Genomic DNA, 26125 nt, shown 5'->3' on the forward strand with positions numbered 1-26125 from the left:
AGCTGGGCGTGGTGGCCCATAGTCCCAGCTACTCAGGAGGCTGAGGCAGGAGAATTGCTTGAACCCTGGAGGTAGAGGTTGCAGTGAGCCGAGACTGAGCTACTGCACTCCAACCCGGCAACAGAGCAAGATTCTGTCTCAAAAAAAACAATAACAACTCCCCTTACTAGGCGCTGAGTGCTTGACAAAATTACCGTCTCATCTGATTATCATAATAAACCAACAGATAAGTATAATTATTAGTCCCATTTTACAGAGAAGGAAACTGAGTTTCAGGGAGGCAAAGTGACTTGCCTGAGCTCACAGCTAGTAAATGATGAGGTTGGGATCTGAACTCACGGACTGCTTAATACAGAGCCTGAGTCTTTAACCATTAGCCTGTTCACCTCTGTTGTTCCTCAAGGGCCAGGATATGAAGCTGTCATCTCTGGAGCTTCTGTACCTAGCACACGGTTTGATGCAGAGCAGATGCTCTGGGAAAGTTTGTTCGACAGTCCGGGAGCATTTGCCCTCTGTTTTGAGTTGACTCTGTTGTGCCCAGTGGAATCCCATGGGACTTGCTGTGAGCTTGGCACTGTGCTACGCGCCTGACTTGCACTATTTCCTTTCATCCTCATAACCACCCTAGAAGGTAAGGTGATGTTATTATTCCCATTTTGCAGTAAAGGAAACTGACACACACAAGTGATGCAGGGACCCACTTAATTCAAGGTTGGATGGGCCTCCTGGGAGTTGTTGTGCAGAGCTTCCTTTGTAGACCTGTTCGTCTCTCCAGTGCCCGCCTGTCCTCACTGTGCACATATATCCCTTACCTTTCCGGTCCAGCCGACACCCTTCCAGATACAGAAATACACCAGGATCCAGGCGATGGCCAGCGTGATGGCCAGTGGCCAGCGGATCTGACCTGGCTTATCCAGCCCGTCTGTCATCTGATGCATGTTGCGCCTGGTCAAACAGTGGAGAGAGGAGAAAGTTGCATGGAGCTGGTGGGAGCTGGAGTGACCCAGGGGTGCCTGGGGCATGGCCACAGACGACACCCTGCCCTGGAATTGTGCCGACACCATCATCACCGTGATTCAAGAGGTGGCTGGGGACTGCAAGGCCCATTATACTAATCAGTAGAAAGTGCTGTTTGGTCAAGAGATCAAAGAGAGCAGGACCTGCCAGGGCCTGAGTCAGCCACTACTGCTCATCTGATGGCCCAGTGGCTCCCTAGTGGGACCCTGCCTTCATTTTTGCTCTGTCCCCTCTCCAGCCCCAGAGAGCCTTCTAACCTGCAAGTCTGATCATGTCACTCCTCTGCTTACTGCAATGAATAGCTCCTGCTTGTTCTCAGAATGAAGCCCAAACTCCCCGGCCACCTTTCAAGGCACCTGCGTCTCCCCCTCCTCTCAGCACTCGCTGCAGCCCGCTCCCCGGTGCCTGGCCTGGCCTCACCTGCCTCCCAGCCTTCACACTCTTCCTCTCCAGCACCTGCCTGCCCTGCAGTTTTCTCCTCTAGATGCCACTCCCTGCCACCCAGGCTGAACCAGGGGCCTCCCCAGGGTCCCCGCAGCCCAGCCGCCTGTGCTTCCCTCCTCTTCGCACTGGCTGCCTGGTGGTGCCATTGCCTGCTTGGGCGTCCGTGCCTCTCATCTGCTGGCACATAGTAGGAGCTCAAGAAGTGTTTATTGAACAAATGGTTGAATGAAAAGTCCAAACATGCCTGCGAGCTGAGTGTGGGAGATGCCGGGAAACAGAACTCGCTGGAGCAAAATTTTATTTTTATTTGTAAGGAAACAGTGTAGCTACGGACGCTGGTCCACGAAGAGATCAGGCAATGCTGATTCTGACACTGCCTGAGAACAGCTCCTCTTGGGAGCTAATCCAAGGTGCTCTGGGACCTTCTGGACTGCTCCTGGATCCCTCTGAGCTGTTCCAGCACAGGCGCTTCCTTCATGCCAGAGAGATTTGGGCCCCAGCACCTCATTGTGTCATGTCAGTGCCCCCAACACACATCGCTACAAGGTACTCCCCTGAAGATACAGTCAGCATGGTCCTCCCTATGGCCAGAGTGTGTGCATGTTTATTCCGAATGACTCTGGGTTTGTAAGTAGATCAGCCTGGTTTTCAGGATGAATCAGGATGTGGTCGACCTCTCCAGGTGATTCTAACTGCTGTGCTGGTTATTCCCCTCCGTTTGCCTCTCTGATCCACTCTCCCTCTTGACTACTCTGTGCCAGGCTCCGTGCTGATGGCTATGGCTATATTACCTTGCCGCCTGCTCTCTGGCTTCTAGCTGGGTTTGACCAGTGGGAGGCCTTGGCAGGATATTAGAGGCAGAGATGTTGGGGAATGTACTCTCCCTGCTGGACCATGGCTCTGCAGGTAGCTGGGTTTCGCTATCAAAGGTCAGAGCTTGCGTGTCTCATGGCTCCATCTACAGTCCAACTCTTTCTGGGGAGAAAAGGCCTTCAGCATCCCTTGTGGCTGCTTTAGGCCCGCCACAACTCTGCAACTATAGTCATGTGTCACTTAACAACAGGGATACTTTCTGAGAAATATGTTGTGAGGCAGCTTTGTTGCGGTGTACATACGATAGCATGTACTTACACAAACCTAGATGGTATAGCGTGCTAGACTCCTACACCATATGGTGTGGCCCATGGCTCCTAGGCTACAAACCCGTACAGCACATGACCGTAGTGAATATTGCAGGCAGCTATAACACAGCGATTTCTGTACTAGCCATGTCTAGATGTAGAAAAGGTAAAGTAAAAACCCAGTGTTATAATCTTATGGGACCACCATTGTACATGTGGTCCATGATGTGACACATGACTGTAGCGCCTTTATCCACCTCTTCTGTTCCGCCTCTGAGGGGCCTCTGTCTCCTGCCAGGCTCTGGCTGGCATGCCCATCCCTGCTATCCCCCGACGGCCCCATACTCACTCCCAGAACTCCACCACAGCGCTGGTCATGTTGGTGGTGTTGACCATGCTGTAGTTAGAGAAGCAGCGGTCTGTGTTCCAGGGGTTGTCACACTGTTTCCACGGCAGCGTCTGCAAGGGCAGTCATGAGGACACATCCTGCTGGGCTCCCAGGGGCTGGCATGGGTGGTCCCAGTGCACCCTGCCCACCCTCATGGTCCCCAAGCCTCCTCACACCTCCCCTTCCCAGAAGCTCTGGGAGGCAAGTAGCATTATGATCCCCATTTGACAGATCAGAGAGGGACAGTCACTTGCTTGAGAATGCACAGCTACTAAGTGCCAGAGCAAGCCACAGCTGGGGCTACCTCCCCACCATGTGACGCTGGGTGAGAGACCTCACTCATGCAACTCTGCCCTAGGATAACAACGGCAAACGCAGGCCTTGTTCTCTGCCAGGCACAGTTCTAAGTTCCTTACACATATCTGCTCCTTAATCCTCATAACAACCCTATGAGGTGGGTTTCACTTTTGTTTTCTTTCATTTTTTTATTATGATAAAATACTCATAACATTTACCATCTTAACCATTTGTGAGTGTACGATTTAGAAGCGTTAAGTATATCTGTAATGTAGCTCCCTTAACCCTGCCACACCTCTGCAAATACAGTCATGTGTCACTTCACAATGGGAACACGTTCTGAGAAACGCATTGCCTAACACTGTCACCATCTTTCTCCAGAACTTTTTCATTTTGCAAAACTGAAACTCTACCCATCAAACAACAACTCCTCACCCTCTACCCACAACCCCTGGCAACCATCATTCCACTTTCTGTAGAAAAGGTAAAGTAAAAATCCAAATCTATAAATTTGACTACTCTAGGGAACTCATATAAGCAATATCATGCAGTATTTGTATTTTTGTGACTGGCTTATTTCACTTAACATAATGTCCTCAAGGTTCATCCATGTTGACATGTGTCAGAATTCCTTCCTTTTAAAGACTGAATTACATTCCATTGTATGAATAGACCACGTTTTGCTTATCAATTCATTTATCAATGAACACTTGGGTTCCTTCCACCTTTGGCTACTGTGAATAGTGCTTCTATGACCAGGAGCATACAAATATCTCCTTGAGAGCCTGCTTTTAATTCTTTGGGTATCTACTCAGAAGCAGAATTGCTGGATCATATGGTAATTCTGTGTTTAATTTTTTGAGGAACTGGGGCAGGTTCTGATTTTATTTCCATTTTATAAATGAGGGCACTGAGACTCAGAGAGGTTAAGTCTCTTTTCTGAAGTTGCACAGCTGGTATAGAGTCAGGATTTGAACCCAGGCTGTCTGCATCCATATAAAATGGGCTAACAAGACCCACTTGAGAGGGGTGTCATTAGCACTGGATGTGAGCCTACAAGGAGTGCCTGGCCCAGAGGAGACGCTAAATTTGCGAGGCTATGGCTGTTATGGGGAGACCAAGGCCCACGAAAGACAAACCAAGTTCCCCACTCCTGGAAGAATGGCCTTGTCAGCAGAGTGGTGGCTGTGGCAGGCTGAGGGTGGGCTCTGGGTGTGGCTCCTGCTGGAGGAGGTAGTCAAAGGGACCACTCACCGTGGTGAAGGAATTGTACAGGTAGTAGATGGCCCAGGAGATGATGACAATGTAGTAGATGTTCAGCCAGAATGACAGCACAGCAGCCGCAAGGCCCACGCCTGGGAGCGAAACAGAGTCATGCATCCACTTAATACAGAATCGACGTGAACTGTCCTGGCGTGCTCCACAGCCTCTACGATCTTAATGATCTTGGAGACAGGCATTACTGAGGACACTGAGGCTAAGACAGAGGCAGTGACTTGCTGAAGGCCATGCACATCTGGCAAGCCAGGGGCCAGGACTCATGTCTTGGGCCCAGTGCAGGCTGGTGGCAGGGAGGGCTGTGGTCTCAGCTTGTCAGAAAAGATGGGGCCCAGGCCCTCGGTCAGTGAGCACGACTCACCATGTGTCTGCCTGGGTGCCTGTCAGGCACTAAGCATGAGGCAAAGAAAGTCGCACCCAGCCCGTGCAGGGGAAATACATGGGCTAATGGGACAGAGCAGGCTGATGTGCAGGGGACTCTGGATTGGGCCTCTCCATGCCACCTCCCTAGTTTCTGACTGGCACAGTATTCTGTCACCTGGCCTCTTGCAATAGCCCTCACTCTGCTCACACATGCACCTGGTGGGCAGATATGTAATGTCAGCACCAGTCTGCGTAGACAGGTCCCTCTCTCCAGAGGGGCAGGAGTGTGTGTGGGCAGACACTGCCCAGGGCCCCGCTCTGCAGACTTACCCTTGAACATAGGAGCCAGCTTCCATACCCCCAGCCCCCCGATGGACGTGTACTGGCCCAGGGAGCACTCCAGCAGGAAGAGAGGGACCCCCGCAAAGATGAGTGTCAGGAAGTAGGGGATCAGGAAGGCTCCTGCAGGGTAAAGAAGACAGATGCTCATGGCCCCAAGACTTTCGAGACCCACCCTGGTGGAGTGCCATGGTTCTGCGTCCCTATCCAGGATTTCTTTATACCTGCCACAAAAGTAGGCCCCACAGGCAAACGCAGGCCCAAGGACAGCCTTACGCAAAATACATCCCTTGTTTTTTTTTGCAAGTGAATAGATGAACTTCTTGGTATCATTAACAGAGGACAATTGTCCTTTCAGAATCTTGATAAAGGGACATGAAGCAAGAATGGGCCTGATCCTCCCTCTGGAGTCTTTAGGGGGGCTTTTCTCCTACAGTTGGCCCAGAAAAATGCCTAAGCAGGATCCTTTCTGCAAGGTCCAGACCAAGCCAGGAGGTCTCCAGGCCAGCACCTACCACCACCATTTTTCCCGCAGAGATAGGGGAACCTCCAGACGTTGCCCAGGCCAATGGCGTAGCCCACGCAGGACATGAGGAAGTCGAAGCGGCCCTTCCACGTGTCCCGGTCGGGGAGGTCCGCTGCCTTCTTCTGCACCTTGACCACCAAGGTTTTGGGCTTGTCATTGGCCACAGGGGCCTCGCTGACCTCGGTGGAGATCTGCCCATCGGCCACCTTGCTGCCGTTGGTTGCCATGTCTCGGAATTTGGACGCCGGGGTCCTGGCAGATGGACGTGCGATGTCAGCCCCGGTCCACGTGGACAGCAGTTTTGCGGCTCAAGGTCACCCTAGGAGGACAGGGGTGGGGTGATAGACACAGAAAGAGAGTAGGATCTTGGAGTTGCTGCACCCTAAAATGACAAAAACAAAATAACCCACACACCAGCTAGGGGCTTGAAAAGGCTCTCCGTAAACCCTCTTCCTCTCACCCGCCCTTGCTCTCGGAGGAAGGAAGGTGACTTTTGTTTCCAAAGACACAGCGATGTTTCCTGGCCTAGCTTCAACTCTGGCCATCTGTGTCCAACCCTCTGTTGTATGTCCTGCTCAGAGGAGAAATCTGAGGCCACCAAACTTCCAACAGGAAATATTAAGTATTTAATCATAAAATCTTTAACTTTGCCTCCAAGGATACAATTGGGAGACTTGTCACACTCTGAGGCCATACTAGCCATGGCCAGGGCAAGCAAGGAAGGAGCTCAGCCTGTGGCTTGCAAATGGGGAGAAAGCTGTCCCCACTGTTCCCACTATGGAGGGTCCGGGTGAAGATGGCAAAGCCTAGGAGTTACGACCTCTGATCACAGTCCACTTTACCACTTTTGAGCTGTGTGACTATGAGTACACTCAACCTCTCTGTGTCCCTATCTTTTAAAATGAGGACGACACTGGTACATCTCTCACTGGGTTACAGGAAGCCCTGAGTCTATACTTTTAACAAACTCTGCCAAAAGAGATTCTTATGCTGGCAGCCCAGCCCTGGCCCTCAGCTGAGGAAGGACCACTGGTTTAGATGACCTCTTTCAGCCTTTAGTCACCCCAAGATTCTACTGGCACTCTACAGCCTTCTTATCTCTTTAGTTCCAGGGGCAGCGTGGGGTACGGTACAGTGGAGGAAACTGGGCTGAGACCAGTCCTGAGTTCAAATCTCTAGTCTGTCTTCTACCAGCTAAGTACTACTGCTCAGTACTACTCTCAATACGACTACTAAGTACTGCTCTTGTTGGTACTCAGTTTCCCCATCTATAAAATGAGGGCAATCCCCTCTGGCTTATAGAGTTGTGTGAAAACTCAGCTGTAATTGCTGCAAGCGTGCTTTTCCCTGGCTTGGTTAAGAGGGAGAACTCCACTCACGGATGTTGCTTCTGTGGCTGTTGACGTTACCTGATGGTCGTCGGGGGTGGGTCAGCTCCAGAAGGGCTCCTTCTGCCACCCTGGGTGAGAGCCTGCACAGCAGAGAAGGGAAGGAGAGGAGGGATGGTGAGGCAGCGGCAGGGCGGGCAGGCGGCTCCTACAGGGAACAGCAGGGGTGCGGGGAGCCTGCCGGGGTATCCGGGCTGTGCATGTGTCCCGCAGAGCGTCCCCAGCCAGGGTGGCCGCAGCAAGTCCATGCAACATGGCACTGGCCCTCGGGGTGCCGGGAACATGCAGGACTGGGACCCGCTGCCCTCGGGACAGATGTGGGGTGGGATGAGGGCAGTGTGGAGAAGATGTTCCATAGTTTTATCAGAGGAAAAGAGAAACCAACAGAGGCACTGCCGTTCTCTGGGTCCCAGTGGGAGCCAACGAATACAGCTGAGACTTTTCTCCATCCTCCATCCAAGCTTGTGGAAATGTTACAAAAAGACCACGAAAGAACACAAGAAAGAGCACCTTGTTTTGGGGTGAGAAAAGCAAGTATCCAGTTTATTGCAAATTACCCCATTTTCTCCCCCTCCCCACAAATCTGTTTAAAAAAAGGATACACCCAAAGATGGTTACAATGCTTAGTTTATGAGTGATTCTTGTTTTCTTCTTTGTGCTTTTTTAAAAAATTTCTATAATGTTCTACAAAAGTGACTTGATTTAATAAAATAACACAAAATAAACTTATGGAACCCTCAGAACAAACCAGAGCAAGTGAAGCACTGGTCTGCGGACCGTCAGAGGTGGGAGCTGCGCCAAAGCAATGCTGCGTGGCCCTGGCCCACCCCCCACGGCCTCCTCCCCACAGCGTTGCCCAGCAGGGTCCGGTCTGCTGTGCACTCACCCTCCAGCCTGTCACATGCAGTCCCCATTACCAAACACCATCATCTCCTCCCAGAGTTCACGGAGAACCAGGCCATCTTCAGATAATCCAAACTTTCCCGCCACCCCTGCTCCTCGCTCTCAGGGATGGCCTGCTCACTTTGAGCTCCTTTAAGGCACACAGGTTGCTCTTGGATGCCCATCTAGATCCTGGTCTGGGCACAGCAATGTCAGAGAGAGCTCTGGACTCAGTAGGGCACCTGCCTCCCCTCCTGGAGAATGGCAGGAAGTAGGAGGCGGCCAATTCTGTGGTCTACCAGGGAGTCTTGGGATACGCAGGAGAGAGCAGCCTCAGCCATTAACTGCCATAACAATGATGCCCTTAACTGTCCCATGATCTAAACTTGTGGGCTCTGGCTGCCATATTTGTTCAAAATGATCCAGTCATCTCAGACCAGGACTGACCACCTGACCCAGGCTAGCCAATCAAACTCCTTCCCTGAGAATTTGGCATGGGACCCAGGAAGAGGGGCAGTTTTGCCAGTGACTCGGGGACTCTGGGGCAGCCATCCTCTGCCCGTCTTGTACTTAGAGTGAGAGTTGGTCTGCTGAGGAAGGAGAAAACTAGAGCTCAAAAGATAGAGAGAGTGTGTCAAAGCTCCTAGTTTGCAGTTCCAGGCTTTCTTCAGACTAGTGCTTGGATTTTACAAAACATTCCCACAGTCATGAAACAGATGTTTTGCTTACATTGGCTTGGGGGTTCCTGCTGCAATCTTAAATCTCTGCACCGTTCCTCTGGTTCACTAGGAAGTTCATTCCATGAGTTCTTCTCCATGACTATATTGAGCACCTCCTCATGCCAAGCCCTGAGCGATCAGAGATGGTGGATGCTCTGAAGACCTCGCCATAAAGAAGACATACGTGTGATTTCCAATTTCTGGAATACGGGGATATGTATTCAGATTCAGCCAAATGCCTAGAACTTCCCTAGGAAGAGCCACATGACTCTACGTGGAGTTTTCCTTTTAGAGGACGTGGAACATATGAAGATAAACAAAGTAAAGCCATGAATTGATATAACTCATACTTCTTTGAGGATTTAGGACTGAGAAGCCTCTTTGACTTACACAGCAGCAAAGCCACTCTGGTGCTAAGTCAGACAGACCCCAGCTCCCTCCAACACCTACCAATGCTGGGTCCGTTACTTCTGTAAAATGGGAGGACAATGATACCTCCTTTAGAGGGTTACGGGGATGATTAAATGAGATCATGTATGCAGAGCACGTAAAACTATGCCTGGCACCTAGTTAAGGCTTAGGAAACCTCAGCCATTGTTCTCACTGCAATCGCCACCATCTGCGTATGGATCCGTTGTTCTGAACCTGGCATTCATAACTTCCCAGAAGGCAATAACAACAACAATAACAATACAGACTAACATTAATTAAGGGCGTACTATTCAGGTTTTTCAGTGTCTCCAGCACTTTAAAAACTCTAGTGGAGACCATCCTTTTCATCCTCCTGGGGAATACCAGCTAACAGAAATGTCAAGTTTTTTGGTTTAGGGTACTCTTTGTACAACGGCAAAGAGGTCTAGCCCAGCATCTTGGGCCAGTCAGAAGCTGGGAATGGTGTATTTGCTTGTTTAGTTAATTTAAAAAATTATTCTGTAATAAAATCTGGTACAAAACAAAATCCCAAACATCCAGTCCACGGGAGGAAATTGATAAAGAGCCGCCTGCTGGTGAGCACACCTGGCACCCAACGCTGAAACGGAGTGGTCCCAGGAAGCGTGCCTCACCCACACACCTGGGGGAACAGTGCTTTGGCAATTTTAATTCCTGGCACTTCCCTCTCCTATGAAAAATAACATGAAGAAAGCACAGCTGTGTGTGAGTTCACGGCAAGGTAACCTGGCTGTCTTTCTAGAACATTTCCCTGAAGCAGAAGCAACCTTTATGCGAGTTGTGACTTCCTTTCCCGAGACACACCCCTGTGTTTTGTGGTTCTTGGGGATCGTGTTGGAGGACAGCTCTGTGGGTCTGTATTGGCAAGACCACGCGTTTCTTCCACTCAGGATAGTGCCAGCCTGTGATTGCCTCCTTTACCTGCTGATAGAGCAGGCGGAAGGAGCATCTCTCACCTTCTCATAATTTGGGCATTTTTCCAAAGCCTTCTTCCAGCGTCTTTCAGTTCTTCCTCATCAGGTGACAACATTCTGCAGACCCAGAATCCGGCTCCACTTTCCTTCAGGTGCATACTATACCACGGTTAGCTTAATTCCACCAAAGCCACGTTCAAAGGGCACACTAATGTCAGACCACCAGTGACGACAAGTCAAGTCCTCTGTACTCACTAACACATTCATTCTGCAAGTATTTACTGAGCACATGCTATGTGCTGAGTCGATGATGGCTCCATCTCTTCAAGCATTTTGTATTCTGAACTACACCCTGGTCACCAGAGTCTGAATCAGTGAACTAACAGGTTCCAGCAGAAAGATTTGTTTCTGTAAATACTTACTGAGGCCTCCTATGTGCATGGAGCTGGGGCGGACACTCAGGATGTGAGAATTTAATAAGACAAGAACCTTGCCCTTGTCAAGGTCATGGTCTAGAAGGAGAAATATTTCTGCCTATAGCTGATCATAATATCCTGTGGTAGGTGCAAGAGGTGTAAGAAGAAGACATGGTAGGCCTAGAAGAAATGCATTAATCCAGCCAGAGAAAGTATCCTAGGTGAGGGGTCATTTGAGCAGGGCTTTGAAGGCTGAATAGGTGTTCATCAGGTTTAAAAAGGGAGAAAAGCTGCCCCAAGTGGAGGAAAGTGCATGAACTAAAGTATGAAGTGTGAATCTGGGAAGGTCAGTGTGTGGAGGGCCTTGGACACTGGGCTGAGGGACTTTCAGACTAGTTACAGGGGTGAGGCAGGGCTGATAACGGGATCAGATTTGTAAACCAGAAGAAGACTCACTCATGGGGCCTCTGGAAAGGAGGGAGTTAGTGAAAGACACTCGAGGCAGGAAGATGGTGAAATGTTCCCAGGCTACCTCATCCTTCCTCAGTGTATGCTCTACGACCAAGTGTTAAGGCCATTGATAAAAATGGGGCCAAACCAAGCACAAAGAACTCCTTTGCCAATCTCTGAATGACAAGATGCTTTGTAAGAGAAAGAAAACATGTACAGTTTGGAAGCCCTACATCAGAAGTGGCAAAATGGGTCAAAACTGGCCCTTGGGCTTGTTTTATTTGGCCTGAGCCAAAACCAAAACATATTCAATCTGAATTAGGAGCCAGAAATGAGATTCTCTGGGATACGGTATTTCAAACAGAGGGAGCAGCAAGTGCAAAGGCCCCGAGGCAGGAGTGAGCCTCGCACCGTTGAAAGACACCAAGGTAGCCAAGGTGGCTGGAGTCCAGTGTGAGAGGAAACAGATTCAGGTAGAGGTGGTGGGCAGGGGCCAGGCCACACAGGTCTCAGAGGCCACAGCAAGGATTCAGGTTTCATTCTAAGTGGGATGGGAGGAAGTGAGGGGTTGAGGTAGTGGGGACATCTGACTTACGGTTAGTTTAGGAGTCTCCCTCTGGCTGCCCAGAAGGGGCTGCCGAGGGGCAAGAGGGAAGCAGGGAGACATGTTCAGAGGCTACCAGTCCAGAGAGATGTTGGAGGCTTGCATGGCGGTGGCTGGATGGGCAGAGGTGGGGGGACATGGCACCAGCACCCAGGATCTATTCTGGAGGTGGGGCCCATGGGCCTTGCTAGATGATTGGCTGTGAGCAGCCCAGTCCTGGGCCAGATGGCAGGCCAGGGGGAGGGGAGTGTGTGGAAGCCACGTTGGACAATCTCTCTCTGTTCCACTGCATCAGAGACACGGGCGGCTGCGTGGGGTGGGGACCTAGGCAGAGACCGAAAGGCCAGGGCTGGAGTCTCAGGGCTGTCATTGTCCCAGGCCATGGCCCTGCCATGGGGTGAGTGGGGAGCCCTGAAGAGCCAGGGAAGTGAGGAGGGGGAGCAGTGGGCCTGGTAGTAGGGCCTGCTCCTCCCCTCCCCCCACCCCAGTCCCACCCCCTCCTTGAGGCTGTACTATGCCTGCTTTGCTCTCGTTGTGTAATCACAGAAATTAGAGAGGCTTGCATCAGAGTGCAATCACTCTACTTTGCCTTTCTTCCTTTTTGAAACTCCGCGGTTCAAGAAAGAAATTAATATTGAGTTTGGCTTCATTCCAAGAGGAAACATAATACAGTTTATTCTCTGCCTTTGCGAAGAATGCTAGGCTCAATTCATTGGACAAGGCTTTATTGAGCATCTGTTGTGTACTCAGACTCACGCCAGCTCCCATCGAAGGAGAAGAGCTAGCACTTATTGAGCACCTATTGTGTGCCAGGCATTTCGCAGGCCCTATATCATCCAGGCATCATTCCATCTGTGTAAGCCAGGGCTGCATCACCCATCTGACAGATAAGGAAACAGCCTTGCCAGCTGGGGGCTATTGTTAAGGAGTCTCAAACCGCCCAGCGACTCGGGGCCTTGCTTCTCAAAGTGCAGTTCTTTAAGAGACAGCGTCAGCATCACCTGGGAGCCTGTCAGATGCGCAGAATCTTGGGCCCCACTCAATGAGAAGCTGATTTTTAAGCAGGTCCCATGACTGAGGCACATACGACAGCTTCAGAAGCTGTTAAGTCAGGGGTGACCCAGATTATTTCATGGGACTTCATTCAAATCTCTGTGTAATGGGGCTAGATCTCTGGCTTGCTTGAATCCCAATTTTCTCATCTGTAAATGTGGATTTCACAGAATTGCTCTGAGAATTGCATGATAATGCATGGAAAGAGGCCAGCCAAGGGCCTGGCACACAGGAAGTGTCAATAAATAGCAGCTTAGGCTGCCACTCAAAGAGATGAATGGCTGCAAAAGTGCTTTGTAATTGAAAAATGTTATACAAATGTGAAGACCAATTAATAGTGGATGATCAGGCGCAGAAGGTTAGAGGGGGGTTGGGACTGTGCAGGACGACAGGTGCTTTGGGCAGTGCTTGCCACGCGCTGTCCTGGGTCAGGGAAAGCTCCCTGAAGAAGGTTCCCTGATGGAAAGGGAGCCGCCAGAGAGGGCCTCCGAGGCCCAGCATTTTAACAAGACCTCAGAGGCCAGCCAGGCCTGCAGGGGGATGGAGGCTACAGGACAGATGCATTAGTCGGGACAGCTTGGGGTCTAAATGGGACGCCTCATTCTTGGATCCTCAGCCCCATGCACAGTGGTGCTTAGGGCCGAGACCCAACTGGCCTCCTTCCTGGTCCAGACTTGCTCCATGCCAAACTGGGGCACCTGGTCTACCATGGCATTCTATAGATGAAGAAAAAAACCCAACAAAGATTGGTGGCTGGCCCAAGGTCACACAGCATGAGAGTGGCCTGAACCAGACAGACTCCCAGCTCCCAGCTCCCCATACACTCTTACACAAGAGAGGAAGGAAAGCAGTTTCACACCTTGGTATAAATCTCTCAGCTGCCTCAATGTACCTGAGAGGGAATTTGCAGAAGCAGGTGTCTTTGTCAGTAGCATTTACTGCATGCCTACTCTTCACAACATCCCACGGTGACTTTCAAGTAAGCTACTTATTTTCTCAAAGTTTTTGTTTCTTCATCAATTAAGGAGGTCAATAGTAACCACTTTCCACTCTGTGAGGACTGGATTTGAATTTTCTAGCACCATGCCCAGTTCAGCAGGTGCTAAATACATTGAAGCTAATACAATCACTGGTGCCATTTTGCAGATGATGGCATTGAGGCCCAGAGAGGTCAAATGACCTGCCCAAGGTCACACAGGACTTGACTCAGGCCCTCTGACTCATAGGCTAGTGCTATTTGCTTGTCGAGGAAGTGCCTCCCAGGCACTTCCCTGAAGCCATTAGACCTATCGGACCTCATGACCTGACCTGTCCAAGCATGCCTGCTGGGTGCCAGAGGGAAAGAAGTGTGACTGCATGAAGATGAGTTTCCCTGGCCTCACTGCCCCAGACAGATGAAGAAACGGAGGCTCTAGCCCTTCCCCTCTGCTCTTAGCCTCTGAGATCCTGGAAGTCAGTTTTCTAGGACACCCCTGAAACCACAATGTGGAAGAAGGTCAGAGGACATCCCCACCCCAACAGCCCAGGAAAGAACAAATTCAACTTTGCAACTATGGAATGTGAGAGACTCATCCAATGGTGAAACAGACTTCAGGAGTCATGGTTCTCCTTCTGCAGCCATCGACAAAAAAGAAACATTCCCTGGCTTTTCATTAACAAGGGGTGAAAGAAAAAGAAGCGCTCAGTACAGGGAGGAAGTGAGCTGAACACACTAATGTGCCAGGGCCCACTCTAAATGGTTTTTGTCTGTTAAATTGCTTTTATCCCCCATTTTACTGATGGGTAAACTGAGGCACGGAGAGGTTAAAATGACCTGCCAAAGGTCTCCTAGTTAGGAGGTAGGGGTGCCAAGCCTTGACCCAAGCAGCTGGGCTCCTGTGTCCAAGCTGTTAACCTCTCTTCTGTCTCTAATGGGGTTCCTGTGGAACCCCCCAAGCCCTCCATACTTGTAACTGGCCTCACAAATATGGCCCATCTCCAGCAGCCACCTCCCTCCAGGACAAATCTCCACAAGGACAAGGCCTGCTGCTCTTTTTAAGAAACCCAAGGGAGGCTGCTGGCATGACAGCCTCTGAGTTCTGGCTCCAAAAAGGCTCCTGTGGTTGTGCTGGACAAATCCTACAGGTATCCAGGGAGCCCCGAGAGGTCACATGAGATTCTGGCTGAGCTGCGGGGCTGGAAGGTCTAATCAGAGTCCCCAGGAGGCGGCTAGCCTCTAGGGGCAGCACTCCCCTCTTGGAGACCCCAGCTGTCCTCCAATTGCAGGTATGGCCTGTGCCTTGCAGCTGCAGAGAGGGGCTGACCTGAGGAGGAAGGGCAGTTAGCTTGACACCCTGAAGTCCAGTAGACACAGGTTTGAAATCTCACCCTAAACTTACTAGCTGTGTGACCTTATGCCAGTTCCTTCCCATCTCTGTGCCTCTGCTTTCTTCTGTGTGTAAGCGGGAGAGTCAGACTCGGATTTCTAGCTCCGCCTCACTCTAATCCAATCCTGCTTGTCTCACTCACACGATCGGCGCTTTACTAACGTCTGTTCTGGCCCCTAATTATCTGTAATGCCCAACTGAGCACTTCATTTTGTCAAGGCAATTTTCAATCCCATCCACATCAACTGTGCATCTCCAGGAGCCGGGCCTCATGCTGGGTGCAGAGGGACAAAGATGTAAGTTGGAGTCTGAGTCCTGCTGCCACCGAGCTCTCGGGATGGCTGGGAGATGGGCCTTGGACAACCCACATCCACGGGGTAAGTCTTCCCCAGCACACAGAGAAGGAGAGGCGGTGAGCTCTGATGCAGGAAAAGAGGGCACATTTTACCCTGCAATGAGAATGATGATCACACCGAAGGCTGAGGAAGTGCTTAACATGTTTACTGCATTTCATGGATGATCGCATTTACCTCTCGCGCCGTACAGATGAGGAAACTGAAGTTCCGACAGTAAAACAACTTCCCGCGGTCTCAGATCCCGGACACTACAGTTTGATTCCAAAGCCCATGTTCTTAACTATCCCTCTCCACTGTGGGCATGGGGCAGTCACCAGGGCTGCCACCTGAGCCCTGAAAAGGGGGGAGATTTGATGTGATGGTGACTTGGCAAGACTGCCCAGCAGCTGTGTGGGGAGGAGAAGAGAGGGAACATGGGTGGAGGTTGCTGTAACAGGGCTGGTGAAAGGACAGTGCCCGAGTCAGGACCATGGTGAGGGTGAGGAGGAAGGCCTGGTCACCCTATACGACATGGCTTCTCTCCTAATTTCAGATTCGTCTGTCTTAGCATCCCAGCTGCACTGTCACCTCTGTAAGAAAGGGCCCAGGTCTTCCACCTGCTCTGCTTCCCAGATAGCTGGCAGCTTGAACAGTGCTAGATATGCGTGCGCTCTCTTGGGTTCTGCCCCCTATGGCAAAGGACTTTGTTCTTACAAGGCCTCAGCACAGAAACATTTGCTTCGGAGAAGGTGGCAGGTCTACAGAGCAGTGGTGTGCTGGTAAGCTTTAACAGTGGGCTCTCAGGAAACAAAACAGAAGACTCAGTTTGCAGTGCCTGCTGATTTCTGTGGTATAAACACTCCCACCGTGGCCCGTGAAAGGTACTAATATGAGGTCACAGGATTGAGTACTCGTGCCATCTGTGAGCAAGGTCCAGCACACCACTGCCCCTTAGGCCTGTTTCTTCTTGTGGGGCCAGTGAGGTATGCACTCGGGCAAAAACTGGCCTTGCTTCCTGGTGGTTTAATTCCGGAAGCCCTCTTGATTGCTTCCTGTAAGGAAAGCCCTGGACGTCACCCCCTGGGCTGACCCTGGAGCACATGCTGGGGCTGGAGGGTGCCCGCGGAGATGCCTGCTGTGGGAAGAGGAGCATCGCACCCTGGGATCAGACATGGGAACTTGGAGGCATCCCCGGGTGGATTTGAGGGAGTGGAGAGTGATGGAGAGAGAGGAGGTTGAGAAGGAGGGGGAGAAGAAGAGAAGAGGAAGTAGAGGGAGAGGAGGAGAGAAACAGACAAGAAGGTGGGGATAAAGGAGCAGAGTGATGAGGAGGAGAACAGGAGGAAGAAAGGAGGGGCACAGGAAGGGATCAGAAAAAGGAAAGAGGAAAAACGGGCAGGAGGAAGGAAGGACAGAAGAGAAAACAGATGTGCCATTCACTGCTTGTAAGCTGTGCGAGGCTCCACTGTGTCAGCTCACTGAACCCAAGGAGGGAGGGAGGGAGCCTGCCTTTCAGCCACGAGAAGCCTGAGGTTGGCAGAGCCCAAGGTCAAAAGTGGCTGAGGAGCCAGGATTTGAACCCAGGCTGCAGGGCCTCTTCCACTGACTTCCTAATTAGCCATCCCATTAGTCTCAGCCTTCCACACAGGGCAGCTGTCTCCCCACGCCAGCTTGAGGGATCCACTGAGAACCCACCCTGTGCTGGGCACGAGGGGGAGCCCCCGTGGAAGAGGTCCGAGTCCCCACCCTCTGCTCCCTGACTGCCTGTTCCAGGCTCCTTTCTTCCTCCTGCCTCTGATGAATGTGGGGCTTTCTGGGGGACTTCAGTTCCAGGGGATGTCTCTGTAAAAGCCCTGTGCTCAACTGGCCAGAAAGGATTAACTCAGACCAGGAAACAAGAGCGGCATGATGACCTTTTGCCATTCTTTTACATTGCTCTTTGCCTTTTAAAACACACTTGTAAGAAGCCCGTGGGTTAAAATAGCTGTTCATTCCTGTTCAAGATGTGCTTGGAAGGCTGCGACGGGCATTAAGATAAAGGCCCTTTAAGAACTCAGATTTGGGGAAAAGAAATAATAACGCTGCCAGAGCTGCCTGATCTAAACGATGAACTAAATAAGTCACGTGCAGGAGCACAGCCCAAGGGGAGAGCCGGCTTAGCGTCACGGAAGCCACGTCCATGACAGTGGCTGCAGACAGTGCCACGGCTCCTTACCAAACGTCCACACCTGGGACTCCATTTCTCCCTCCAGACAGCTCTGCATGCTCTATCAGCCCCCTTCTAGAGACAATCAGGCTGAGCCCCAAAGAGAAACTGCCTGGACCAGGATCACACAAGGTCACGATAAGAACCACCAGGGATCTCAGCGTGGTGGTTTGCGGCCGAATGGGTCCCACAGATATGTTTGGTTGAGTGGTGTCAGATGTGAATTTGGGAACTTAAACTTGCATGCTTTGGAGAAGGGAAGTGGTGCCTGTGTTTCCTAGTTTACTACAAGTCCCACCATTACTGTCGTCCTATCCCGGACCTTTTTACTCACTTCTGTGACCTGTCTGGCCCTAATGGCCCTTGAATTTGCAATCCTTGTATACATGGTGCAATCTACTGAGTGACTGCTCAGTAGAGCTCCTTCTCTAAGCAGTGGAAGATGGATGAGGTTAATATTGCCCCTTCCCTAGGGGATATGTCAAATGCTTGGGGGTGGTGAAGTTTGAAAAAGCGTGTTTGGTGTTATAATTTTATATTTGGGAAACAACAAACCCTATTGTTCTCTTAATAAAAGCTCCTTTGGATTTAAAAAAATGCAGAGAGACTCTGCTTTAAAATATTCTGCAAGAATGAGGGAGGCGTGTATTTTCAGAGTCAATTAAGGGTCAGATTCCAGGGTCAAAAATATTTTCCCACATTATAAAGGCTAATTTTACTTTTAAAAGACTCAAATGCTCACATTCACCAGTGCATCTGTTCTTGACTCACTTGCTTAGCTAAGGAAAGGAGTTTTATGGTATAGATCCCCTTGTTTTTGTAAAGTATAAACTCCTATGTAGCAAGAACAGCCTACTCATTTGGTAAAATCAGATTTTTTTTTTTTTTTTCTGAGACAGGGTCTCACTCTGTTACCCAGGCTGGAGTGCAGTGACAGGATCTTGGCTCACTGTAACCTCTGCCTTTCAGCCTCAAGCAATCATCCCACCTCAGCCCACCAAGTAGCTGGGTCTACAGGCATGTGCCACCATGTCTGGCTAAAAATCTGATTTTTACTGTACAAATTTTCTTTAAGTCCCACGAACAATGAGCAATGCCCTCCTCTGCTTGCCCCTATAATGGCTCCTGACAACCAAACTCCAGATCACTCTGTGACACCCCAAGCAGGAACGCTTCGTAAGTGTGCTCATTGTTCATGGGACTTAAAATTTGTCCTTCCCTATGGGCAAGGACACCTAGTTTTGAGTTTCAGCTCTGGTTCAGTGCTGTGTGACTATAGGTTAGTCACTTACCCTCTCTGTCTAAAACAGAAGTGATAACACCTACTTCTACGGCTGCTATGAGGATTAAATGGGAAAATATGTAGCTAGTATAGCATCTGCAACATAGTAAATACTTGATACCTGATGGATATTATAATAAACCACCTGATCAGGGCTATCATTTATATTTTTAAATAGCGATGGGAAAAAGTCCTGAGCAGAAGGTCAGCGTTATCTTAACCTATAGGCGATCAATTCAGGGAATGGTGGGAGTCCCTGGGAGATGCTGATCAAATCGAATTCTTAGAGCAAATTGTTTATTAAACACGATTCCCAAAGTGGATATGTGTATGTATCCTGCAATTTAGCACACCCGTTAAAATCCTGGTTAAATGTCAACTGTCTTTATTTGTTCACTGAATCAGTCTCCCTGACCCCTCTCCTCCCTGCATGAAATAGGGGTGTCAGGATCCAAGGTACTCAGCTCACTGCCTTATAGCTTGGCATCCAGCCCCAGGAACAGCAACGAACAAATGACCCTCTCTCTCAGGGACCCAGAAACAGGCTGCTATCTCTGGGGGTGGATTTGCTCAAACAGGTTTGCGGAAACAAACAAAATGGTTGCTTGCATCTAAATCATCAGGATCCCAGCTCTCACCAGCGCTTTTGAAACAGCCAAATGCCTGAGTCCAGCACCCTCTTTCCGCTTCCAAAATGGAATGGGGTTGTCTGCCAGCCTGCATCTTTGCCAGCATGCAAATGCTGCACTTTGGGGTTTCACAGGGTATTAACCCCATGTTCTCCAATCCCGATTAGGGAGGTAAGTATACTGCACCAGCTGCGCAGAATAGAAATTAGGTGTGAGAGTGTTTATTTTCCAAAAGCGTTTGCAGCATGGAGTCATTTAGATAGCTGGCACAGAGAAAACACAAATTCCCCCAGTGAGGTGTGCATATAGGTTTTTAAGGACAGTACATTTGCAGTGAGGTACACCATTCACACTCTTCAAATGCAAAATATTTATGTACATTTTTGGTGATGGAGCTGTTCATTTGTTTTAGTGCTATTTACTAGCCTGGAATGAGGAGCCATGATATGTATCATGCGTGTACTCCGTTAGCCAGTTTCACTCTTCCAGTGCACAAATTACAAGCCGATACGTGGTTGGGAGTGGAGCCTTCTCTTAGCCTCTCCCCTTTGGTTCATAACAACAGCTGCTGGTGACTGAGCTATGACCAGGATTGGGGTTTGATGCTTTATCTGCCTTGCCATATGCAGTCTCACCACAATCCTATGAGGTAGGTGCTGGTATCATCCCCATTTTGCAGATGAGGACACTGAGGCTCGGGGGAAAGTGACTCGCCCAGGATTACACAGTTTAGGAGGTGGCAGGGAGAGATGTAACTTCAGTTCCAAAGCTGATGCTTTTAGCTACACTGATACTCTGTTTTCTCTTCCTCTTCAGCTGGAATTGTCTTCCTGGCCCATCTGGACCTCCACGAGGCCTTAAGGCTTGGAGAGGTCTAGGTTCTATAAGTGCAGGGCCCTGGCACGCCCCCTTCTGAGACCCTATTCCGTCAACCACCCCCTGCCCCTGTAGGGGAACCCCTTCCAGGCCCTCCCTGTAGCCTAGGCCCCCCATGTTGGTTGGAGGTATAATCCCAGCTCTGGCTCTTTCCTGGTTGTGTGGCCTGGGGTGAGTCACTTCACCTCTCCTCACCTGACTCTGCACCTCCATGAAGTGCAGGGAAGTATCCCATTCTGACAAGGCTGTAGGAAGGGTGGACATAGGGGAGGCAAGTTGCTCTGAAGCTGCCCCACCCCTACCAGCCCCGCACCTCCTTCCTGGGGAAGCTCGAGCCCTAGACATGGTCCCCTCCACTCTTCTCTTGTGCTCACTCTCACTCCAGCAGCTCCCGAATCAGCATTCAACACACATCACTCTGCCTTGTGCAACGCCATTATCTCCCGAGGACACGGGCTCTGTTGTCACGGCAACCAGAGTCCTTCCACCAACTCTATTTAATAATTTCTCAACGGAGGAGCTGGGCTGGCTTGGTGCAAGGGAAAGAGCACTGGGTTAGGGGTTAGAAGCTCTAGGTCCTAGCATCTGCAAGGCCTAGGACTCCTCCTTTCTAGGCCCCAGTTTACCCATCTATAACACAGGTATGTCTGAAATGGGTGGGTTTTGTTACTTTCTCTAGCCTAGAAAAACCTGAGAAACAGCTTTCCAGGTTCAGAAAGCTGGAAACAAGTGACCTGAGCTGTTGGAAATGACTTGGGGGTTGAAGCGAGATTTGAATGAGACCCACAGGAAGAACCAGACGCTGTCTTTGGTGACCACACTCTCTCTCTCTTCTGAATTGCCTCCAGAATGTCAACCTTCAGACATTTATGAGGTCTCTGATTCTCCAGATTCAGGGCCCGGGTTGGTTAGAAAACAGTTGTTTTGCCTGAAGCCATCATAGCCCTTATTCTCCCCATTTTGCTGATGTGCAAACTGAGGCTCAGAGAGGGCAAAGGAGTTGCCCGTGGTGCTTCAGCAAGTGGAAACCCAGCTCTTCACCCATGTCATGCCTCCCCTCAGAGCCTGGGGCTAAGCCGTCCAGAAAGGTCATGTTGCTCGTACCTGGAGAAGACAGCCTGATCCTGGCCCAGTCCCTCTGCCCACCAACCTTGCTCTGGCCACCATCTGCGTGGCCTCTGGCTCTCATTCAAGGAACCAAGCAGGTAATCAAAGTGAGACAGAAGCACCCACTCTGAGACTCCAAAGACACAGCATTCCTCCTCTTAAGGAATCTACGGTTTTGACTGCCAGCGGATCTTTAAAAGGCAGCAATAGCGCCTGGTTTCTTTCCACAATCCACAATAGGACCTGGCACACAGTAGGTGCTCAGAGTTTTATTTGGTCCAATTGTTTGCCCACATGTGCCCCTGAGGATAACTAGTCTAGGCCCCTAGGGGCCTCTAAGAAAATCTCCCAAAGCAGCCACTGATCCGTGTCTCCAAGGAGCTGCTTTGAAACCTGAGCTGAAGATGAAGAGGGGTCCATGACCATTGAGGGGATCTTTGCTTTGTGACTCCTATCTAGCTCCAAGTCTGGGGAGGGGGTTGTTCTGCCTCAGCCCAGGCTGATGGTACCACTTTTAAGCACAGCCGTTGCCAGGTCAGTGGTGCTATTTAACTCCTCCAGGGCTGGAATTTTCATTTAATACCCGTGGAATAATTAACAGTGCAGCATCTGCTCTGTCATTAGTGGCATTCACTGCCATTTGGAGAAAGGGCTCTTATCTTCCTCAGTCATTAGTCTCGGGGAGGCTATTATGGGGGAAATGGAGGAGGAGAGGAGGAAGTGGGGCATGCAGCTTCCCACCCCTTCCCTAGAGAACTGGCGCCTGGCGTGGGGAGCAGCCGATCGTCCCATGCAATGGTCCAAACCCCTTGGCCATATGAACTGAGCATGCAAAGCCAAGAAAGGGAAAGGAACCTGCCCACAGTCCCCCACAGGCTCGAGGCCCGGCAGGAGATGCCTCTCCCACTTCTTCCTCTGGTCTGCAAGCCCAGGCCTTGGAGCCCTGCAGCCTGGGATCTGATTCCCAGCTCTGCCGCATGTCAGTGGTATGACCTTGGGCAACTTCTTGAGCTCCTTGAGCCTCAGTTTTCTTATTGAGGATCCTGGGACAATGCTTGTGAAGTGCTGGCTCAGTGCCTAGGTCACAGGCAGAGCCCAAGACTGAGGGATGTACATATCAGATCATTCTGTGTCATTATGCTGGACCAACCTGCTAAAAATGTATATGTCATACATGCGTGCATTTAAATTCCATGTTTAAACAATGCTCTTCAGTAAGATGACTTCTTCCCTTTCCCTCCCCAGGTCTACTTTTTATTTTTATTTTTTAAATCATAGGTGGGCCCTTGATCTTGAGCTCTGGTAGCATCTGACTTGGACGGAAAGGGGCTTAGCTCAGGCAGCAGTGAAGGCTGATTGCACGATGGCAGCTCAGACAGTGCCCGGGAGGCTGGTGGCTTTTGCTTTTGGTCACTTTTCTTTTGTATTGCTTTTATTTTTTCTCAGCTCTTGCATGGCACAGCCAGAAATGATGAATACAGAGAAAAAGCCCTGGCTCCTCCACGGTTATCCTGTCTCAAGTGCTTTTCAGAAGCAGCATGGTGTTGGCATCAGCAAGGCCTGGGTCCAAACCTGGGGCAAGTGACTCCACCAGCCTTGGGCTCAGGGTCCCCCTCTGGCAGATGGGGAGAGTAGCACCTATCACCCAGCATCAGCCTCGGCTCAGGAGCCACTGCCCAGTGGCCCTCCAAACTCATGGTCAGGGCTGAGCTGGACAAGTTCTCTCCCACCATCCAGCCAGGCAACTAGCAAACCCTCTCTTGCCTCCTCCTGCGCCCCAGAGGAAAGCTCCGAGAACTTGTGGTATTTCACGGTCTTCAGCATGACAACAGTCCAAAGGCAGAGGGGAGTGGGTCATGGCCAGGGTCAGGTGGTTTCCATCCCATATCCCCTCCCCATCCCTGCCCTCTTGCCTGGGCATGGCTCAGAAGCACATAGCCTGTTTCTCCAGTGGGTCTAAGCTGAGGCTTACATACGAACACTCCCCTTAACCTTCCTGGCTATCAAGACCTTTAGATCCTTCTGTGAAATCTCCTGGCGGCCCCTCATGTTCATTTCTTCCCCCCCCACCCCATTCACGGAGAAAAGCAGGCTTGTGTGCCCTTAGGTGTCTGAGAGCAACTGTCCCTTCCTCTCCCTCCAGGTCTGGTGACTGCTGGGAGCTACCAGCCAAATGATCGCACTTTAGACCCCAAACTCTGGGTATAACCAAGGAGATGTTCATCTCTGGACAGAGCTCAGGTAAGGCTAGGAAAAGATGCCACAGCCCTTTTCTCCCAAAGCTCACAGCCGTGCCTTCCCACGCTCTCCTGTACATCTTGATCTTTGCGTGCTCTGTGCTCTGCCCTTCTACCAGATCTGGCCTCATCTGGGCTCTTTCTCAAGGGGCTACCTGGTGAACTTGGATTTCAGCCTAGTAAAAGTGATTTCCATCAGCTGGGAAACCAGGGAACTGACATGAGGAGTGAGGGCTCACTGAGCCTCAGTTTCATCTTTTGGATGCAATAATGGTACTAATAATAACAATAAAATTATCTTCACTTGAAGCTCCTGGGGCTGTCACAAGCTTCAACTGAGAAAACACTTTGAAAACTGCGAAATTCTACATAACTGTTAACCTGTTCACCTATGCACATGTGTGCAGAGGAGCCTCATTTGGGTCAAGGTCATTCTGATTTGGGCTTTATGAGAAAACTAGCTTAAAAGAAAAGTCACTCCTTATTGGATAGAGGATTCTTCTTCAGGATGTCAAGGACCATATTTTCTTCCCCTGGAATACTTCATACACTATCAAAAGAAAGAGCAGTTGCAAGAGCATTTTTAGCAAAGTCCAAAGTGAGGTTCTGATGACCGGGAGTATTGCGATCAACCCTGAGTTACAGCAAATTACAACAAAATGTCTTTGCTCACCTCCCTGTGGCTGCTGGCCTCTCCCTGCACAGAACCTCCTTATCAAACAACACATCCATGAAAGCAACCTGCTGTCGATGTTTCAGGGCATCTTTGACCTTGAATGTCCCTCTAGCCAGGGCTCAGTTATCTCAAGAGCTGGCGTGAGACACAGATCTCACAGGCAGCCGACAGGTGGGCAGAGCTGCAGGTCACCCTCCAAGGCAGCCACTGACTCCTGCATCCCCAAGCCTGGTCTATGTGCCAGGATCTCATCCAGCCCCAGCAGCCAGGGGGCCCCTTTCACAGCCAACAGGGCCCCTGCCACCCTAACATGGCCCGTTCCACCTACCTGCACATCCCCTGCTTTCAGAGCACCACAGCCAATCTCTCTGCAAGACCTGGCCTCCTTGTAATTTCCAATTTGTGAGAAATGTAAAAATAGAAGGCCATTCGCTGCAGGCATCTTGCATAGAACCGGATGCCACTTTTGTGTCATGTCAGATCACGGTAAATGCAGCTGATGGCTTTGTCAGGGCACTCTCAATAGCTTCTTGAGCAGCAAGATGGTGGGGACAAAATTGGGAGACACCTGAGAGTTAAGGAAAGATGGCTGAGTGCATGACATCAGCACTAGCTGCAAATGAATTTCAAATCTAGGTCCCAAATAGGTTTTAACAGGCTGGACTTCTCAATTTGAACCCCAGTTCTGTAGCCTAGCAGCTGAGGGACCTTGGGTACAAATTCATCTCTCTGCAAGTCAGCTTCCCCAGTCATCACACAGAAGCTATCATGCCTCGTAGAGCTGTGGCAAAGCTCCACAGATGGACTGGATGAGGAAGTGCTTTGTAAACTGTGCAGCTCCTTAACTAGGGTGGAGGCAGCTGGGGTGGTCATGGTCATTGCCAAGTAAGCAATGTCAGGGGCTTTTCAGTGGCAAGAATTTAAGCATGCTGTGATTGAGTTTGGGCTCCAAGGCTATTTACTAGCCCAGTGATCCTGCAGCAAGTGTCCTAGCCACTCTCTGCCTCAGTTTCCTCACCCCTACAGGGATCATTATGCTACATACCTCACATGGTTTTGTGAAAATTAACTGCAATGATATAAGTAAGGCACACAACACCTTCCCTGGCATTTGCCAACACGCAGTAACTGACAGTTATTACTGTGTTTGATACAATTGCCACTGGAACAATATTTAGTGTTTTTTCCTTTTCTGTTTATGACTGAATTCCAGGTGTCTGCTGAAATATCACAGCATTCACACCTACTGCCTATGCCAGGCAACTCTCCTCTCTGCTACTGGCCCTCTTCCCACTGACGCCATAGCCCCTTCCCCTGACCCCAGAGGTCTTAGGTGAGCACGGAGTAGATGGAGATGCTGGATGTTCATATGCTCACTGAGGCCCATTTCCTGGGAAGTCCTATTTTGGAGTGCACATCTGGCCTCCCAACCTTTCCTTTCTCCAACGCCAACCTCTTCCCCTCCACCTCCCAGGGCCCTTCAGAGAACAGGGTAAAGTTAGCAAGAAGAGCCACCTGTGCAGGACCCATTTGGGAAGCCAGTACCGAGGCCCGCCAAGCCACAGGGCAGTGGATGCATGATGGTCTTTTCAGCTTGTGGGGACAGTACCCAAATGCTCTTGGCAACTGGAGTCAATTTGAAGTCGCTGTCATCCAGCGGGGCTATACTCTGCCCACCATTCTCCAGGCACAGAGAAGCTCAGGTGACATTGCACGGTTGAATGGAAGGGGCAGTCCCGACACAGGCATAGACAGGCCAGCT

General features: G+C 50.4%; 1 protein-coding gene across 5 annotated transcripts in view; it reads right to left on the bottom strand.

Annotated features, from left to right (window-relative positions):
• Positions 1 to 26125, bottom strand: part of SLC6A1 (solute carrier family 6 member 1) — a 42534-nt gene that overhangs the window by 13217 nt on the left and 3192 nt on the right. Inside the window, exons 1-7 of one of the 5 annotated variants that reach the window (XM_017501475.2) lie at positions 8773 to 8875; positions 7183 to 7244; positions 5763 to 6092; positions 5239 to 5370; positions 4522 to 4622; positions 2932 to 3041; positions 813 to 945 (exon numbers count right to left, since the gene is read on the bottom strand). In XM_017501475.2, the coding sequence (XP_017356964.1) occupies positions 813 to 945; positions 2932 to 3041; positions 4522 to 4622; positions 5239 to 5370; positions 5763 to 6000 (714 nt within the window). In that variant the 5' untranslated portion in view covers positions 6001 to 6092; positions 7183 to 7244; positions 8773 to 8875. Of the gene's footprint in view, positions 1 to 812; positions 946 to 2931; positions 3042 to 4521; positions 4623 to 5238; positions 5371 to 5762; positions 6093 to 6233; positions 6257 to 7152; positions 7245 to 8772; positions 8876 to 26125 lie in introns of those variants that run through there. The other 4 variants (XM_037728845.1, XM_017501474.2, XM_017501473.2 and 1 more) reach the window with 4 other exon arrangements.

This window comes from Cebus imitator, unplaced genomic scaffold (genome assembly GCF_001604975.1).
Source record: "Cebus imitator isolate Cc_AM_T3 unplaced genomic scaffold, Cebus_imitator-1.0 Scaffold281, whole genome shotgun sequence".
Classification (NCBI taxonomy): domain Eukaryota; kingdom Metazoa; phylum Chordata; class Mammalia; order Primates; family Cebidae; genus Cebus; species Cebus imitator.